The sequence below is a fragment of the Alligator sinensis genome, unplaced genomic scaffold (assembly GCF_000455745.1).
Source record: "Alligator sinensis unplaced genomic scaffold, ASM45574v1 scaffold499_1, whole genome shotgun sequence".
Taxonomy (NCBI): domain Eukaryota; kingdom Metazoa; phylum Chordata; order Crocodylia; family Alligatoridae; genus Alligator; species Alligator sinensis.
This window is the reverse complement of record NW_005841864.1, coordinates 3,852,245-3,871,228: the sequence shown is the minus strand read 5'-3', so window position 1 is coordinate 3,871,228 and position 18,984 is coordinate 3,852,245. Positions and strand designations below refer to the sequence as shown.

Genomic DNA, 18,984 nt, shown 5'->3' with positions numbered 1-18,984 from the left:
CAAGAGGTGCGTACCTGTTGCTCAGCTCTGGCGGGGCAGGGGCCTTGGTGCAGCGGGCCTTAGGGCCCTTGACCACCTTGGTCCATCCCCCTGGCTGGACAGAGCGGGAGGTCCCGGAGTCCTCCTTTGGCCTGGAGGGAGACTGTGGTCTACCCTCCGCCTCCTGGGGGAGAAGGGCCTGGCAGTAGGAGTCTATCTCCTGCTCGTAGTTCCTGATGGCACGCAGTCTCTGGACTGTGGCCTGGAGTTCCTCCAGCTGGCGCTCCAGAGACCCCAAAAGGGAGCAGACCCCACAAGGGGAGGTAACCATTCTCCCAGGCTCCAGAGCCTGAAAAAGGGACAGGCAGCCCCTGCCGCCCAGAGCCAGGGGCTCCCGCCGCGTGCTCCATCTGGGTGGCCGTCTCTGAGGTGCCAGAGTGGGGGGCTGCGGAGCCCGAGGGGATGTTCGGGGTGCAGCGTGTGCCCATCCGTTTCATGCCTCTGGGAGGCTGGCTACGGCTGGGACTGTCTACCCTGGGGGGTGCGCTGGCAGGGTCCTGGGCCCTCCCGTGCGAACTCCGCGCTAACTCACACGCCGGCAGAGAAGCGCGCCTGTTTGCACAGCCTGTTCGCACGGCTCCGGTCGCGGCCCCGGTTGCGTGGCTCCCTGGGGGGCTGGGCGAAGTAGGGGCCTGGGCGGGGCTTGACCTGGCCCGGCTCCACTCAGCCGCCTCCTCCCACTCACTAAGAGGTTAAAATCAATTAAGTCTGATACTACGTTTAACCAGGTTTCTCTTAAACTAATTTCAGCCATTTTGAAAATGGTTTAGATGCACTGAGCTTCTGTTCTGTTACTGGTTTAAACCAGTTTCTGATCACTTAAATCAGTTTATGTGTAACTTCTGGCCCTAGCCCTATTGTTTTTTCAATACATAAATAAATTGCAGAGCAAATCCTGCAGCCAGTACTTAGGGTTCAGGAGCAGGATTCAGTCTCTATAAGCATTTTATATTAGCTGTCTAGCATGTTCCCATAAACAGTCGTAAGCTTTGATTTCTTTCAAAATAAGTAATACTCTGTAGGTGAATCTTCACAATACACTATGTGCAGTAGCTCATTGCTATGTGTACTAGCTGCTAAAAATATCCATGCAGCATCAGGACTGCGCAGTAACACTGGTTACTGCGCAGTCATTTAGTACTTGCTTAATTAAGTGCTAAATGACTGTTCAGTGACAATGCGCCCACTGCAACCTAAGTGATTTTTTTGTGAAGGATTCTACATTGATTTTGCTTGGGAAATGCACCTGGAGGAGGGGAGAACTCCTTCTTCCATAGAGCATGCCTCATTTTTTACAAAAAGAATGATAAGATCATGTGGTATATATTCATAATATGTGAGCCAGCTGGTAATAGAGCCTAGTCATTTCTGTATTATCTGCCATTTTATTTACTTCACATTTCTCTATGTATTCTTGATTTTAAATAACAATTTATATGTGGCAGTTTTTCCCTGCCAACCAATTTATCAGTAACAGGAGGAGAAATCCTAAACAACAAGTTCTAGGAGGTCTGAAGCCCTTCTACTGACATTTTTAGAAGGAATAGGAAAGTGAGTGAATTAGCTAAGATTTTTATCAAAGAGAAAGAGGAAAAGCTTATTTTGCTGATTAAAAATGACATTGCAGTTGATGTTCCATTAACAACAGCTGCTGGAAGGACAGCGATAACCCAGATACTGTATGTACTTCTTGGCTTATAACTGTGGAATAAGAGAGAGGTTGGATGTAAGTGACCTGAAAAAAAATGAAGTTCTTGTTAAGTGAGTGACATAAGGGCTTTAGTTTAATGATACAAAATCGCGGGCCTTGAAGTTATGTTGCGTAATAATTCCATCAGCTGAATAGCAAGTCCAGACAGTTTAGGATTTTTTTATTGCAGTATTGTGTCCACTTAATTTCCTACAGGAGTGTTTTTATATGTACCAGTAGAGGATACAGATAAATCTAGAGTCTGCAGAAACATATTTAGAAATAAGAGTTAAAATCTCATACTTGTATATGTATATATGTGTGTGTGTATGTATGTGTATAATGTATGTTTGTATAGTAACACTAAAAGAGAACTAATTCTGAAGCATAGACATCCAGGATTTAACATGAGCATTACTTTAGTTCCTCAGAATCTTAGTACTTCAAGTGTGCTTACATGATTGTGATACTATTGTTGATTTGCTTTCAAGTTCATCTGTTTATCTGACCAAACCTTCTATTATAAAATTGTAACCTTTTATTGTAATATATATTGCACAATATTGCTGTCATTGTGGCTTTATTTGGTTGGAGTTCATAAATTCACATACTTTTGGAACAGCTAAATAGATGGATTAATGATAATAAACTTGTTCACTGGCCACCACTGTAATTGGTTCCCAGGAAATATGGAATGGGCATGTGTTTAGTAGGATATCCTTACCTGGTAGAGCAGAATAAAATAGAGTTGTTTTCAAATAATAATAATTTTATGTAAAAGAATTTTACTATGTCTTTGCTGCCTGATAATAAATGGAGGTGTATAGTTTGGGTCTGATTCTGAATTTGCTGAAGACAATTGGAGTTTTTCTGTTAGCTTCCATGTGAATTACAAAGGCCTCTTACAGTCATTGCAATACTATTTTTTTAAAACTAACATTGAAAGCACTATGTACCAGGTCAACACTGTGATTTGACCTGTTTTTAGGTCTTTGTTTGACAATGTGATTTTCTATAGGCTACCTCAAACCAACTTTTATCTCCACTTACATGTCTTATACCAGATACATCACTGTGAAAGCTAAGAGCTTCAGTGTTTCTCATGTGGATGGTGTGATAGGTTAGAGAAACACTCAGTGAAGCAGGCAAATTTTTTCAACCCAACAAATGTCCCTGTGCTCAGACTCACACAGTCTTAATTGTGATCTAATATAATTTGTACCTATATAAATGTATTATTTTTAATGTGACTGGAGTTAGACTGGTCCTGCCCAGGTCCCTTCCGACCCTAGAAACTATGAAACTATGAAACTATGGTATGAAGTCAGTATAAGTATGGTCAGTTTTGATCCCAGCGATTTATTGTTATCCAAGTGGAATAGGAATTGTTTCAGCAAGAGGTCATACGTAGTCTCTGTAGAACCCCGCTCTCCCCTCCTCTGGCTGGTACTTTTCAAGGTTTCCACATCGGCATTCAGATCCAAATCTTCTACTGGGGGGCATCACAGGGGGCAGGGGATGTCTCTGGAAGGTTGGTGGGGGTGGTAAAAAGGGCTCTCTGCCCCTTGACCGGGATTCCGACTCTCCAGCCTCTTCCACCTCTCTGCACCTGCTGTCATCAGAGCAGAGGTATAGAGCTGACTGGTGCTGAAAAGCCAGGCACAGGCATCAACAGTAGGCCTCCAAGTGTTGGAGCAGCCAGGACCAGGGATTGTGACCCAGCAGCTGCACAGTCTGGTAACCGTCAGTCAGCCTACATGACTGCCAACCCTTCCCCCTCCTCTCCCCCCTCCCCTCCCCTCCCATGTCTTCTGTGGAAAATATTGAAAATGTTTCAATTGTTACTTTTGCCCCACCCTCAGATACTTAAATGATACTTCTGTATCTTCTCAGTGCTTAATCTTTAGTTCTTAACAATAAATTGTGAATGCAGTCTTGCAAGTAAAAAATATTGGCAATGTTCAAGTTAAGAAGTCTGACTGAACCAAGTATTTGAAAAAAATATAGAAGATAAGACTGAACCATGAACAAGAAGCAGAACCAGAGAACTAATATGTGCAGTACATTAAAGGAAAGTAATTGGTTTCAGATGAGGGATTACAAAATCAATATGATCAAAACCCAAATCATATCACAAAACCTATAATTAGGATGCTTTACAACTAATTGAAAAGTGTAAACTAAAAAATTACCTAGTGTTGCACCCATTTCTTTCTTATCTGTATCTTACATATTAGGCTTTTATTCAGCACAATACTTTAGCACAAGTGCCATGTCAGGCATCTGAGTAGTCCTCCTCAGTAGTTTGTTAAACTAGCACTTTAGCCAGTAAATTCTTTGGATGAGGAGCTTATCTTTTATAATATGAATTTAAAATAACTAAAAGTTATTTTGAGCCATCTAAATAATAATAAAATAGCACCAGTAATTCTAAACTATGTTCTTGTACAGCTGACATCTGGTCTTTGGGGCTTTATTTTTTAATGTTGATCAGATTAATGCATTACTAAAATTGTAATAAGGACCTTAGCTGTTTATGCTCTCTATTGGTATAATATTGGTTCTTGAGCATTCAACCAACTGCATTTTATTGTCCAAGTACTACCACACCTAGAGTTCCATACTGAAAGCAAAGCAGTAAAATGATGGAACACAATTTTCTTCCAAGGGAAAGTCAAGCTCACTTAGATGAGCCACAATGTCAAGTTTAATTAAAGTCTACACTGACAGTGGAGAGGCTGTACTGGATGAGTTCACAGTAGCTTTCAGATAACAAATGACTGACACACATAAAAACAATAACTCGAATAAGTTATTGCTAAGGTTTTGTTTCTTAAACCTGAATAAAAGAATGTTAGGTATTTATTCAAAGACTTCCCATGGGGTTATATTCTGTAAAATTGAAATGAAAAATCAAATACGGCAAGAAGCTTAATCTGCCCCCTGGAGTTTAGATTTACAGTCAAGTTTTGTCTGCATGAAGGAAAGACCATAAAAATGGCATTTAGGATTGTTTGTATTTCCCTGTTTTCTTTGCTTAATACTGTGTGATTGCAGGATTCAATAACAATGTAACTTGTTCACTGCAGTAGTTTTGCAATGTTCAATGGCCAAAGTAAAGATGTAAAAACACTTGCTTTGTTCTATATTTAAGTATCTCTCAACCAGTCTCCATGTACATACAGTTCATGTATTTCAGAGCTCTTCTACCTAATCTAAATCAGCATCTCTCTGTAGCAATTGCACTAGAAAGACAGAGGTGATGTAAAGGGTAAAAGGTCAAGCTTATAGAATATGACAACCCTTTGAAGGAGAAATGATTGGCCCTTAGTATTCAACGTGAGCTTTTCTTTGCTTCCTGCAGGGCATCTGCACCACAACCACTGCATTTTTACACTTCTTCTTCTTAGCTTCATTCTGTTGGGTTTTGACAGAAGCGTGGCAGTCATATATGGCTGTTACTGGAAAAATTAGGACACGGCTTATAAGGAAGCGCTTCTTGTGCCTTGGATGGGGTAAGTCCATAAAAAGCATTTAGCTTAAATCATTAGTATTGACTGTTTAATAAAAAGGAAAAATTTGGAACGTTGATATTTATTGAAGTAATCCTGACTGGTCATTGATAGCACAGTTACTACACAGAAAGCTAGTACAGAAGACTTGTCATTTTATTGCAATATATAATATTAATGTTGTATTATTGATTTGGATCAAGTTACAAGCAATGAATTTTGCATTGCTTTTCATGCTCTAACATGTATTTTTAACTTCATTTTTTTAGACTGTCTGCAAAGCAACGTAATAAAAAAAAACAACCCTCACTGAATAGTCACAGAATGTCTGTTATTAGTTCGCTTTAAGCTATGTCAAATAAACTGGTAACTTAGCAACATCCAAGTGATGCATTTGAGACTGAAGAGATCACTCTCCTTTCAGTGCTTCAGAAAATAAATCCAGCAAAAAGATATAAAATTATTAATTCCACCAAAAATGTGATTTTAGATTAAGTAGTTGGGTCTGTCATTTCCTACCGAGCGGGAACAGTGGTTATTTAGCCAAGCCTTAATGGAAATTACTGTTTGTTTTCCAGGTTTACCAGCATTAGTGGTGGCTATTTCGATAGGCTTTACCAAGACAAAAGGATATGGAACGCCTCACTAGTAAGTCAGTCTGCAATGACAAAATATGTTTTTAATTAACAAGGCTACCATGCCCATCAGGAGTCATACAGCACAGTCCAAGGGCCTATTGTACATCCATTCATATGCAAAACACCCCTACAAAGTCAATGAGTATTGCATTGAATAGATCAGAAAATAAGAACCCAGTATTGGGCTAGTTCTACAAAGTATACTCCAAAGTATATACTGTGTACAATCCTAATAATCCTCTGTCACCCAGCATCTCTCAGGGGACCCTGAGGCTAGATCCACAAAGGAACTTAGACACCTAACTGCTATTATAGGCACCTAAGTCCAACAATGAGGTCAGTTAGATCCTCTAAACTTCTTCTGAGTTACCATCTAACCCCAAAGGTACCTACGTTTCTGCCACTGTGTGCGCAGACAGTCACGTAAGTCTGGATGCTGCTGGGATGCTCAGGTTCCTAATTCACACCTAAGCCCAGTGGAATTTTCAAGCTATAAATTCCCTTACCTATCACACCCATGCTTGCCAATCCAATTGGCACTTTGAAAGCACGCCCACTAGATCAGGCTTCTCATAAAAGATATCCAAAAGACTCTTCATGGCAGGCTGGCATGCATGCTTCTTTAGCCAACAGCCTTGAGATTAGGGCTCTTATCTGTGAAATGAGAGACCATTTGCAAATCCCCCTCTGCCTGATTTTGAGGAATAAATTAATCTCCATCTCCCACCTGCCATTCATTGGCCAGAAAGTAAAAGAAAACAGGGAGGGTAATTCCATATCCTGGAGTGCCATGGCACTCACTTGGGATGTAGATGAACCAGGGTCAGATCTGTTCTGCAGTAAATGTTTAATTATATACATAAAGAGCAATTTCAATTAGAGAGATTGAAATATCTCCCTACACACATAGCCCAGTAGTGAAAGTGGCTGGGGTGTTCTGCTGCATGAGGAAGACCTGAGCTCAAGTTCTTGCTCCAAATTAGAAAACTCGAGATTTGAATACAGCTCTGTCTCTCTCCTAGGTGGGTTGTTGGGCTATTGGGTTTAATAATGTGGGGATGTATCTCCATATATCTGTTGCTTCATGGAAAGGGCTGAAGTGCCTCGAATGCCAGTGTTTTAAGGGCAGTGCATAGACCCCCATCCTGCTCCTTATCGTTTCCTACTTGCTAGGTTACATGACTCCTGCTCAGTTTCCTGGCTTCTGTGAATATCATGGATAGGTTCCTAAGTCTCCTTATCATATGTGTACCTAGGCACTCTGGATAGATTCCATTGGTCTGCAAGGTACTTAAAAGCTAGGCATTACAACACTCCGCATTTTGAAGTCTAAGTTCTTTTATGGATCTATGACTCTCTTACTTGCAGAATCAAGCCCATTTTTAGTATCACTTGACTTATTCTGCTAAAATTATTCATGCGTTACAGGCTACTTCAGTCACGTGTTCATTCCTGCTTTCTGCTGGTATGGATGAAATTTTTATTCCTGCTCCCTGCTGGTATGGATGAAATTTTTAAAACAGAGTGCTGAAATATTAATATTGAATGGTACATCAGTAATAAGGAGTAAGCCCTGAATGTAAGGGAATGTGAGAATTTGTATGCATGGTAGGTCTTATCCAGAGCATCAGTCAGAACAAAAATCAGCTGTTCAAATACTTGCAGAAGAAAAATACAAAAGGACTTTTCAAATGGGTTTATGAATACATTTTCCCAGTACTTCACCAATTCTACATCTGACCTGACATGGGGAACATTCCTCTACATTATTGATTTTGGGGGGCCCAAGTAAGGCCACTGTGGGCACATCTAAATGTGCTGTTAATTAACTTGAATAAACTCCAACAGTTTGCACTGGCGTTTATTGCTCCCAGGTGCAGCGTTTACATGTGCATCTGGGACTGCAGCACATTGAGCTGGGGCAGCACAACACTGACTAGCAGATGGTCTGGGGTGTCAGCCTGGCAACCCAGAGCTGCTCTGACTCAGCTCAACACGCTGCGGAGGGGCTGGCTGGGGCACGAGGGTACTACAACATGGGGCTAGCCAGCAGGCAGTCCCTGCACTGAGCACCTTCATGCCCCAGCCAGCCCCAGACACCATCTTCACAGTTGTTGGAGTGCATGTGAGTAGTCCACCATAGGATAGTACTTGTGTCAGGCAGTACTATCCTACGATGGAATTAATTAGTTTACTACAGCCAAATAGCACTTCACGTGTCCACGGTGTTACTTTACTGCAGAGCTAATGAGTCAACCCTCCAGTAAAGCGCACGTGCAGATGCACCCAACCTCTCCTCGTCTAGCAAAGAGAGTTGGGATGCCTGTAGACATGTGGGGAGGCTGCTCTGAGGCATTGTAATTACAGTGCATTGGAGCAGATTCAATTAATAGTCTGCTGGACCATAGTAATTAACACATTCCAGCAGCCTCTGCATCTCATGTATCAGTGTCCTTGTGCTTCAAAATGGCAGTGGGGGCACTTTAACTAAAGCTCATCTGATGAGCTTTAGTTAAAACACCCCGGTACCATTTTGAAGGGTGGAAATGCTAATGCACTAGATGCTGTAGGCGCTTTAATTAGAGAGGTTTTTGTAGCCACTCTAATTAAACAACCCTCTCATCCCTAGATCATGTGTAAAAATACTCATTGAATCGATATCATCCTTATTTAACACAGTGGGAATTGAAGAATTGTACCATTCAGAACCCACTAAAGATAACTAATACCTGTTTGGCTACAGAAATCCATCAGGATTGCTCTGTCATCTTTCCTAGATCACAGGAGGTATGGCACCCTTGTGCATTCTCTAACTACTCTCTGCTAAGGAATCTACGGGCATTGTTTGCCTTGTATTCAGTGGCAAAGGTGAAGTCAGCAGAAACAGAACGTATTATCAGTCTTCCTAGTTTCTATCATTTACTTTCCAAGACAAAGAGTAATGAAACAGAAAAATTGATTCTGCCCTCTCACCCCCTATGACCTACTCGTAAGAAAATACCAAGCAGGGGTGGCCAAGAGGCACCTCTGATTAGGGAGGATGAAATTGCCATTCAAAAGCCACACCAAACCAGTTTCATTGAGCAGTACACCAGTAGTACACCCAAATTAATGTGCTTGATAAACAGCGGTTGTGTCTACACAAGACTCTGTATTGCCATAGCAATGAGCTACAGTGACGTAGTGTCAGTGGGCATGAACTGTGATGCTGCTGCTGCTACACAGTAGCATGACCCATGCAGTGCCAGGACTGCACAGCACCGGCAGTTACGGCGCAGCTGCTGCAGCTGTAGCAAGTAGTAAATGACCGCACAGTAACAACAGCACAGTCAGACACGCATGTAGACATGCCCAGCTTCACCTCATTTTGTTCCAAAGGAGCTCAGGTTTCTACCTGAACTTTTCAGATAGCCCTAATTACAAGTAACTTGCATTACATTTACTTATATATTATTTATGAAAACACCATTATTCCACTAACACCATTGCTGATGTTTCAGATGCACAGAAGGGATTTCCAAATGATGGGCAGCTGAGCCCTACAGCCCATTTGCATTACTTGATAACATTTTGCATTACTGGGCATTACAGATAAATTTAGGCATTAAGTTTAATTTTAGGTACAAATAACCATAGTGAAGATGATGCAAGGGTTTCCATTATAGCGGTGTTGAGGATGAGGCACACTATTCAAAAGATGAATAGGTCAAAAGAGGCATGTCCAGTTGACAGCCTGTGAGCCACATTCTGCCTGTGAATGGTTAATTTATGGCCCCTGATCTCCCACCCAGCCACTCCTCTCCCCATTTCTCTGGCTACTACTACTGCAGGTCAGGTCTTCAGGTTCCCCCTTCTGCTTCCTATCACTGCTCCAGGGAGCAACTCAGTATAGTGCAACCTGTGGTGCCAGGGGAGCTCATAGCCAGGGAGCTGAGGGTGAGGGCTGGGGCACCTCTGAAGCTCTGTGCAGTATGGGAGATGCCTGCATAGTGTGCAGTCCATGGGGCCTGTGGCTCACACTAGTCTGGCCTGTATGGTATGCAGCCCCTACTGGTGCCACCTGTGCAGCATGCAGCTCCCACTAATATAGCCCTTGTGGCATGTAGTCCTTGGATGCTTAGCTGTTAGACCACCCTCTCTCAGAGGATTATTTCTTTAGGCCAAGGTAGCAACCAGCCAAAGTTTACGAACATATGAGCTGGCCTCATGCACTGACCATAGGTACTCTCTACTCCCACTGTGGGATAAACAAAGCAAGGGCACTACAGAACTAGAGAAGAAAAATAAAAATAATTATGAAGCAGAAAAAAAAAAAGCAAGCAAAGAATAGCACCAGAGAAAAAAATGGGATACAGATAAAATGGTCAAAAAGATGGCAACAATTATGTGGAAGGACAAGGCCATTTCCTCTGCAGGAAATGTTAGAAATGACTGCCATTGAACTGATGTTGAACCCACTGTAATATATATCTCCTAGTATAATCTTTCTTTAGAGACACAATTATAACTACAAATTTAAAATTTAGCAACTTTTTTTAAAGTTATAAAATTTTCAGACTACGTGTGGCCAGATTTTTTTCTCTCTACTTTTTCTGTTGGCAAAACCCTATTGGCAGTATGGTGTGGTGGAAAACTTAAGAGACTTTTCAAACTACCTTTTTTAGAGCTCCCTGAACTTTTATGGCTTTAAGGTCTCAGAGTCACTAAACATGATCCTATTGCACACCATGCAACAGCCAGAGTTGTATTAGTTCTGATATACCTTTCTTTTAGCCTAAAAAGATTCATAGGTGACTAGGCTTGACACACATGCTCACAAGTGATCTAATATGTTTGCAGTTGTATTTTGCTGCATTGTTGTGATCCGTGGGAATCAACATAAATTCCACATAGGACCAACGTTCCTTAGAAGAAAAATTAGGGACAGTGAATGTTTGACACAGAGATACGCTATGGAGTTAGACTTCCTTTCATGCTCTCCTTCTGAACCCATGACACTTGCATTCCTTTCTCCTTGTCACCGAGCTTTAACAGGCTGAAAAGAGGGTATTCTTGGTGCTGCATAGCCCACAGTCTGGGTGATTAGGGCACTTTCTAAGAAATGAAAGATGTGGGTTCAATTATTTTTGGCCTGAATGGAGCCTAGAACCAAGGTCTCTTCCTTCTTAGGCAAGCATTCTAACCAGTAAGCAGCATGCAGCTCCCTCACATACAACTAGGATAGGATGTGGCCCTTGGATACTTGTACGGTGGGCAGGATACAAAAGATGGGTTGGTCTCTTTGCTGCATGCATCATCTCAGTTTCAAACAGTTATTCAGTGGGGTTTTTTCTACATCTGAGAATTAAGAGCCCTTATGAATTTCCCAGATGTACCTTTCTGGATTGTTTCTCAACATGCATATTTGTCTAAGTCTAGTCACTTCAGGATCTTCCCAAGCTAAAGTAGGAATATATACAGAATCTAGACATTATAGAGGTCTTGGGCTGGCTGAACAAGGAATGTATTTAGTAACTTAGTACCTACAAACTATGTAAATGCCACTTAGATATCTTAGCAGTATAATCACATCTGGGTTAAAATTCCTGACAAAAAAATTCAAGTAACATCCTGTTATGTAAGGACTGACTTTATGAGCAAGGAAGGAAAATAATTTATTTGTAAGAGAGTTTTACTGGGATTTCTATATGCAATGCTCACAGTTAAGAAGTAGAGCTGGTGAAAACATTGCAGAAATATTTTCAACACTTCTAGTGAAAACTTTGTGCCAGCTTTTCAACTGTTAAGTCATGTCAACATTTTAATTAATAGAGAAACAGAAAAAAAATCATATTTTTTTCCAAACATTTTTAACTGAATTTTTTTTTAATAAGAAATTCTGCTAGGGAGAACCCATACAATGGCATTTGAAATACTAGGATTTTTGTCTTTTTTCTACACAGCAGCTATTTGCAATTGCTTACTGTTTAATACTGATTAAATATACCCATATTGTCACTGTTTTAGCATTTCACACACTAATACGGTTGGGTCCATGGCAAGGCCCAGATATGTTTTATTTACTTTGGGAAACGACTGAATCTCAAAACTCTTTTTTTCCATTTTTTGCATTCATAATTTCAGCCATAGCAGAATAGTAATACTAAGATGGGTCTGTATTTAACTTATTGTTTTTTAAAAGAAATGCAGACAATGAGGAATAGGGAATAGAGAGATCTGCACTGATGATATATTCTGATGCAAGGTTATTTAACAGTGATATTCAAATAAATTATCTGAGTGCATTTCCTTGAATGCTCTTATATGTATGTGTGCTCACACATTCAAATAAACATGCATTTTAATGTATAATCACTGATTTTAAAAAAACTGCAGCTGCACTTACTTTAGTAAGTGAAACTCCAGATACTTTGTAGATATTTCTAAAGCTTAGCATGGTGATATGTTAAATATTTACGACTCAGTTCTGCAAGATGTCTGTATTTTTTAAATCCCTTTCTTTTCAGGAGATGCAATAGGCTTGCAACATTAGGTCTTTAATAACACACCAGAAATGTATAATATTCATATTAGGTCTTTAATAACACACCAGAAATGTATAATATTCATATATTTTTAAATGCTGTAATAGTTGTGCAACCTTCCAGAGAAGCCAAGTGTAGAAGGTATAGACATTCTTGTTTTCTAAGTGTATATAATATGTAAGACATTATCCCATCATTAATTACCAAATGACATCAATGAAAATTTATAGGGAACTTGTTTTTCTAAATCAGGTTCCATCAACAATTTCACAGCTATTTGACCTTAGTGAAAGCACTCTGGACCACTCTGACATTTAAAAAATGAACTAAATAAGTTGCCAAAGAATGTCTTAACAGACAAAGAGATATGGAAACATCTCTTTTATCATGCTTCGTTAACTCAAAAACCTACAGGAAAATTCACAAAAGTTTCCAAATATATTTCACTCCAGGATCAGAATAAGCACAAGGCATTTAAGTATAATTACAATGTGTTTAAAAAGTTGTGGAAGCATTACTGTAGGGTTGAATAATAAAAGCTACTTATCAACTGCCCAGAGCATCATTGCATCACCAAAGTAATTTCATTTCTTTTTCTATGCTTATAAATCTCTCCATGAATATATATGCATTATGCCAGGAGAACTGGTACCATATATCCAGTGTGTATGTTCTCTTCATATTACTTTCATGGTATAATACTTATTATTAATTTGTATTAGTTCTTTTCTGATGTTCTTTCCAGCTGCTGGCTGTCTCTCGAAGGAGGGTTACTCTATGCTTTTGTTGGACCTGCGGCTGCTGTTGTCTTGGTAAACATAACAATCATTTTCAGTATTTTCATTAGAAATGGTTGAATACACTATCTGAAGTAGAGAGTGGTTAGCTATGCAGCAGATTAAATTTCTTTGTAAGCATCCTCAGAACAGTAGTTAAAGATTCCTTTGATGTTTTGAATGCAGTTTTTTTCTCATTCAATTTTATTATGTGCTTTACATCAATAGTGTATCTCTCCGTGTTTCATATGAACATTAAGCATAATGAGAGATGTTTTTGCATACACTGCACAAATGTCTCTGTGTATACATTTGCATTAGTACATATATATTCATACAAGTTTATGCAGTGTGTGTGCTCTACACATTTCAAAATAATTCTTGGTAGGAGAATTGGAATAAGTTCATTATTAAAATAAGGACAAACTATGAAATCCTGTTGAGAAAACTCTTATCGATTACTTTCAGACTGAGATTTTACTCAATGTTGTCATCCATCATAATAACATACTGTTACTCTAGAGGAGCTAGTTACAAGACAGGGGAAATATACTTAAGAATTAAAAAACTACATTTCATTATATTTAAAGTAGGACATAAGCCAGCATGCTAGAAAATGGTTATGAGTATATCTGAACAAGTATTATTCCACAAAAACATGCCTTCTGCATTTTGTTCCTGATACAGTCAGAAATAAACTGCAAAGGCGCTATGCTGATTGCTGACACAAGAAATGTATTACTAGCATTACAGAATTCTCAGCACTATCAGTCACATCCTTTTAACTATTGCCACCATGTAAAGAAGTTTGGTTACAGTCTTAATGGCCTTGTGCTGGACACTGTAATACTATTTTCCAGGGGTGGCAGGAAGAACAGAATTAGAGGTCAGGTCTTCTGGGAGTACTATCCTCAAAGAATAAAATTTACAATAGTTAAAAAATGTTACCTATCACATTTTACAGGTCTGCAAATGTATCTGGGCATCTGAGAAATTATTTTTTCCTAAGTATGTTACTAATAAAGCAAACATTAACATTTCTTTGAAATTTTCCTAAATTCTAAATCTTGCACTGTTGGAAGAATGTTGTAAATTGATCATCTCTGGACTCCTACAAAGGTCTCAGAACAGAAGGTTTTAGTGTACATATTGTATAACAAGGTTTTCTAACAAAACATCTAAATCAGAGATGCCAGAGACTGTCCACAGGCTGGATCCAGCCCATGGAGCCCTATGGTCTGGCCTGTGGGTCCCAGATTGACCATGCATTCAGCATAGAAGTTGATCAAGGGCACAGGCTGTGTGCAGCACCTGCACCGAACCTGCCCTGAGCACTGGCTCTGGAGTTGGCATGGATTGGGCCACACCAGAACTAGTACTCAGGGCTGGTCCAGCAGTGTGGGTTGTGAGCTGGTCCATTCAGGCACAGGGCTGGTCCAGTAGGCATAGGGTGTGAGCTGGTCCATTCAGCTCACACCCTGTGCCAACCCCCTGTACTGTATGCAATGCCCAGACCCAGCCTAGTCCCATGCACCATGTGCGGCATGCACTGGTTATGCTTTGGGGCTCGCGCTGTATGTAGGGAATGGGGCATGGGGCCACCACAAGCCATGGACTGCATGCAGTGCCCTGCCAGATCAGCCATATACACTGGCTCTGGCATGAACTGATGGCCTGGGGTACAATCCAGACTGGCCCTGAAGCCAGCACACAGGGCTGGTCTGGTGGGATGCTGCACACTACGTGCACCCTGGACCTTTTGTGCCATGTGCAGCACCCTCAAAGCCAGATCCAATGCGTGCTACACACAGTGCTTGGACCTGGTCCAGCTGCACATGCTGCGCTTGATACAGCAGGTGGGCATGAGGTATATGCTGCTTGTGGCGCCCCACTGGACTAGCCCTGCACACTGGCTTTGGTATGTGGTCCTGATCTGGCCCACAGACCAGCTCAGAGACCTTCATCCAGCCCACAGAGCTGGATGAGTTTGGCAGCCCTGATCTAAATCATGAAGGTAAACTGGGGATTTGCATGCACACTTACCTAGGTCCATACACTGAGACTAATGCATACACTTTTGAAACATTTAGAAAGTTGATCTTCAGATCCTGTATATTAATCTGAGCCTTTCTTAGATCTGGCTGTATACATGTAAAATTAACCAGGGACCATATCAGTTAGCATATATATTTTACCAAGAAAAGGCAGATATTAATAGGGTAATTCTTCTTACCACTAGGAAAGTACTGACTGTGATTCCTCTCCATCCTCTTTTATTAGCCTTCAGAGTGGGCAAAGCAAACTTGACTTATAAAGCCCTCATGTCACACATTCCCATATAACCTTGCTCCTCCTCCATCCTTTCCCCTGGCTCTCACATACAATGATGACTAGGTTTTCCATATATTCTGAATATAAATTGGCCTCCTAGTTTTGCTAATCCCTTGCAGCTCATTGACTCTAGCTAAAAAAAACCTTCATTTATTGGCTACAAAACTATTCCAAACCCCAAGATGCGTCTCTGTGCATGCTTGGCTTGTATATAATAAATATAAATAAATAAATAAATTTTAAAACCTCATTATTTCTCAAACTATCTTCTCAATAAAGCAAAATGCATTAATGCTATTTTAGGTCTTGTATCAATATAATTAATCTTTTCTAGGTTTCCTCATTGACAGTTTTCCCTTTTAGTTTAACATAACAGTACCCTTGCACAGGGCCAAATGTAATCCACAAGTTCCAGGAGATGAAGTATAGAGTTAGACCAGACTGCCTGACAGTCCCCAGGAATTGTTCATGTTTTCAACCTATCATGCTAAATTCCAATCTCACAAATAAACTCATCCTCCTGAGCTGTTCTTGTAGTATGTCTCATTTCATGCATAAAAGAAGACATATGTAATAATCCTTGCTGGCACTCCTGGTTCAATAAAGCTTCTTTTTTTTCACATGCATACACACTAACCAAGACACTGGTTAATCTGACTCATGAAGAAAACAGGCTTCTCTGAAGCTAAAATATTCAGAAAAATGACCAGATAAAATTGCTGCCATTGACAATAGTATTCCATCGTCTATATCACAAAGATCTGTACTGTCTTATTGCTAGGGACCTACCTAAATTGCATTGAGCAAAGGGATTTTCTCAGGCTACTCAAGGTGCACAGAATTCATTTCATGGTCTTTTCGCAGTGAAACCCCTCCCCCCACTCCGCTGATTGGCTGAGGGTTCCCAGCAGCCCCGTCCCTTACCACTGATTGGCCAAGAGACCAATCACTCATCTTCAGAGTGTAGCATTGCTGCAGTATTGCATCTGGCTTCTTAAAAGTTGGTGCTGAAACCCTTTCACTTTCCTGACTGGCGCCTTCGCTAAGTGCATCACTCGTTCAGCCTCTCAGTAACTCTCTCTCAAACCAGGTGTGCTATAGCTTCAGTGATTGCTTCACTTTATTTGTATCCCAGTAAACTTTTGATTTCTGGAGGGTGATTCTGCATAAAATTGAGGGAAACTCCATTTTTCGCAGTGATCACAGAAATCACAAAACAGCTTTTTAAGTAAGTCCCTATTTATCACTATCAGCTAATAATTACCTGCTTATGCATCTTATCTGGTTGTTATACAATTCATAATCTAGGACCTTTCCCCAGGAGGGAATTTAGAGTGTCGGGCCTGATTCTTCTTTTTTTCATTTTAATTTTTACACAAGTATAAGTTCATCAACTTCAGTGGAGTTATACTTAACCTATATTAGCACTCATGGGAGGTGAATCAGGCCTACAGTTTATGAAAGATATAGGCCTGTAGCTGTGAAGATTATCCTGATGCTGTTGTTTGCATATCATCTCACTTTCTAGAAGTCAAACCAGGATCCTTTTGTACAACTCATAATCCACAATGGGGAATTGAAGGAGATTTTAAAAAGGTAGTCATAATTTCCACATGGAATTGTATGTTCTCTGTATAATTGGCAATATTTATTCAAAGATGCCTGAAGTTCAGAGACATGATTTGTTCTACCACTATTTAGTAACTGTGGGGGGTAGCTGTTTCATCTAGGTGTGTTTTCAGATCTGTTTTCAGGTCTGAGCATATAAAGGAAAAAAAGAAAGAAAAAATAGCTCAGTTTAAAAAAAAGTAAAAGTATTAATAAAATACAAATAAAAAAGGCAGAAAGTGTTGGAATATTGGTAAGGTATATAAACCATTTATAGGCAAGGTCCTCAAAAGTCCTAACCAAAGATATTTGCCAGATTCATTTAAAGGCTACATTAAAAATATGGTATATTTTAATACAGTGCCACAGACAATGGACCAGGCTTCATGACTGGAAGCCATAAGCAGTACAGTTACACAAAAAAAGGAAGTAATCAGGCATATAATATGAATAAAGGGGGATATTCACCCTTCAGAACTACATGATTTTTGGTTCAGATCCACAGGGCAACACCCAAGGGTATGTCTCAACAACTGTGCACATGCCATTTGCAGCACCAGAAACTCAGCTGAGGTCTTGCAAACTGCATATATGCACCCATTTGCCACAGTGCTAATTTGCAATGTGGTGGGTTTTTTGACACTGGGAGATCCTGGTGTTAAAAAAAAACCACCACTGAAAAAAGCAGCACAGCGCACACAGCAGCAGCTTGCGTTGTCAGAAAAAAAAGCAGCACAGCGCACACAGCAGCAGCTGGGGTTGTCAGACCCCAGGGCTTGGCTAGCCAGAATCCAGTAACACATTTTGGCTCCTACCCACCAGCTCAGCACCACTGCTGCCCTGGGTAACCCCCAGGATCCCAGGTAAGGCTGCTGGGGCCAGCACAGGTAGCGGCCCCAACTTCTGCTACCCCACTGGGGTTACTTTGCCATGCACCAGAGCACATGTGCAGAGGTGTGTCCAGGGACAAATAGCAGTGGCCCATATTTCCCATGGAAACATGTCCGCAGGAAACATGCGCACTCCAATTTGGCCCAAAAGTCTAATTGATTCAGAGAGGCATTGTGCTTCTTTCAACAACAAATTATTTCATCAGACGCTAAATATCTGAAGTAGGTTGTTGTCTACAGAAGGTCATGCATCTGTAAAGTGCTCATTAGTCTCTAAATTGCCATTCTGCCCTACCTTCTGCCTGACTTCAGACTAACACAGCTAACCACCTCAGTCGGCATAAATGATCATAGCTCCATACACTTCAGTAGAGTGACACAATGTTATACCATCTAAGCATCTGGCTCATAAAAAAGAAAAATGAAAGCAAATGTTCCATGAGTGGACCTAGTGTATTGAAATAGGAGTACAGATGGTGTGGTGCATCATCACATATAACACAACACATTCTTTTTCAGTTAAAAAGAAATTAGAAGCTTTAATAATAGGTTAGGGCTAGTGCTAGGGCTATATGATTCAGTTTAAGATCAAAGCAAAAAAAAAACTTTATTGGAATGTGCATTATTTTTTCTATAGCATATAATATGTGTAAAATCACAATAAAATAAACAAAAATAATCCAAAGATGTTCTTTCATGAGCTTTTATTCATTATAATTAAATATACATCTTTTTCAGAATGATATACATCTTTTTCAGAATTATATGCATCTTGACAATGCATATTGGAAGTTATTTCCACACCCGAGTTAATGTTCACTTGAGTTAACATTTCCATACTAGAGTTAATACTTCTAGGTAGTCTGTAGGGCTGTAAACTAGGAGCTACATTACCAGGAAAAGCTAACAGACAGCACAATTGCAGAAGAAATGAAAGCTTGTTTAATGGAACCATCAAATACCATTAAAAAGGAGA

The 18,984-nt window shown here is 40.3% G+C and overlaps 1 protein-coding gene across 1 annotated transcript in view; it reads left to right on the top strand.

The window, feature by feature from the left end:
- Window positions 1-18,984, top strand: part of ADGRB3 (adhesion G protein-coupled receptor B3) — a 738,716-nt gene that overhangs the window by 670,744 nt on the left and 48,988 nt on the right. The window contains exons 20-22 of the mRNA XM_006016642.3: window positions 5,094-5,244; window positions 5,820-5,889; window positions 13,149-13,215. Of these exons, the coding sequence (XP_006016704.1) occupies window positions 5,094-5,244; window positions 5,820-5,889; window positions 13,149-13,215 (288 nt within the window). The remainder of the gene's footprint in view (window positions 1-5,093; window positions 5,245-5,819; window positions 5,890-13,148; window positions 13,216-18,984) is intronic.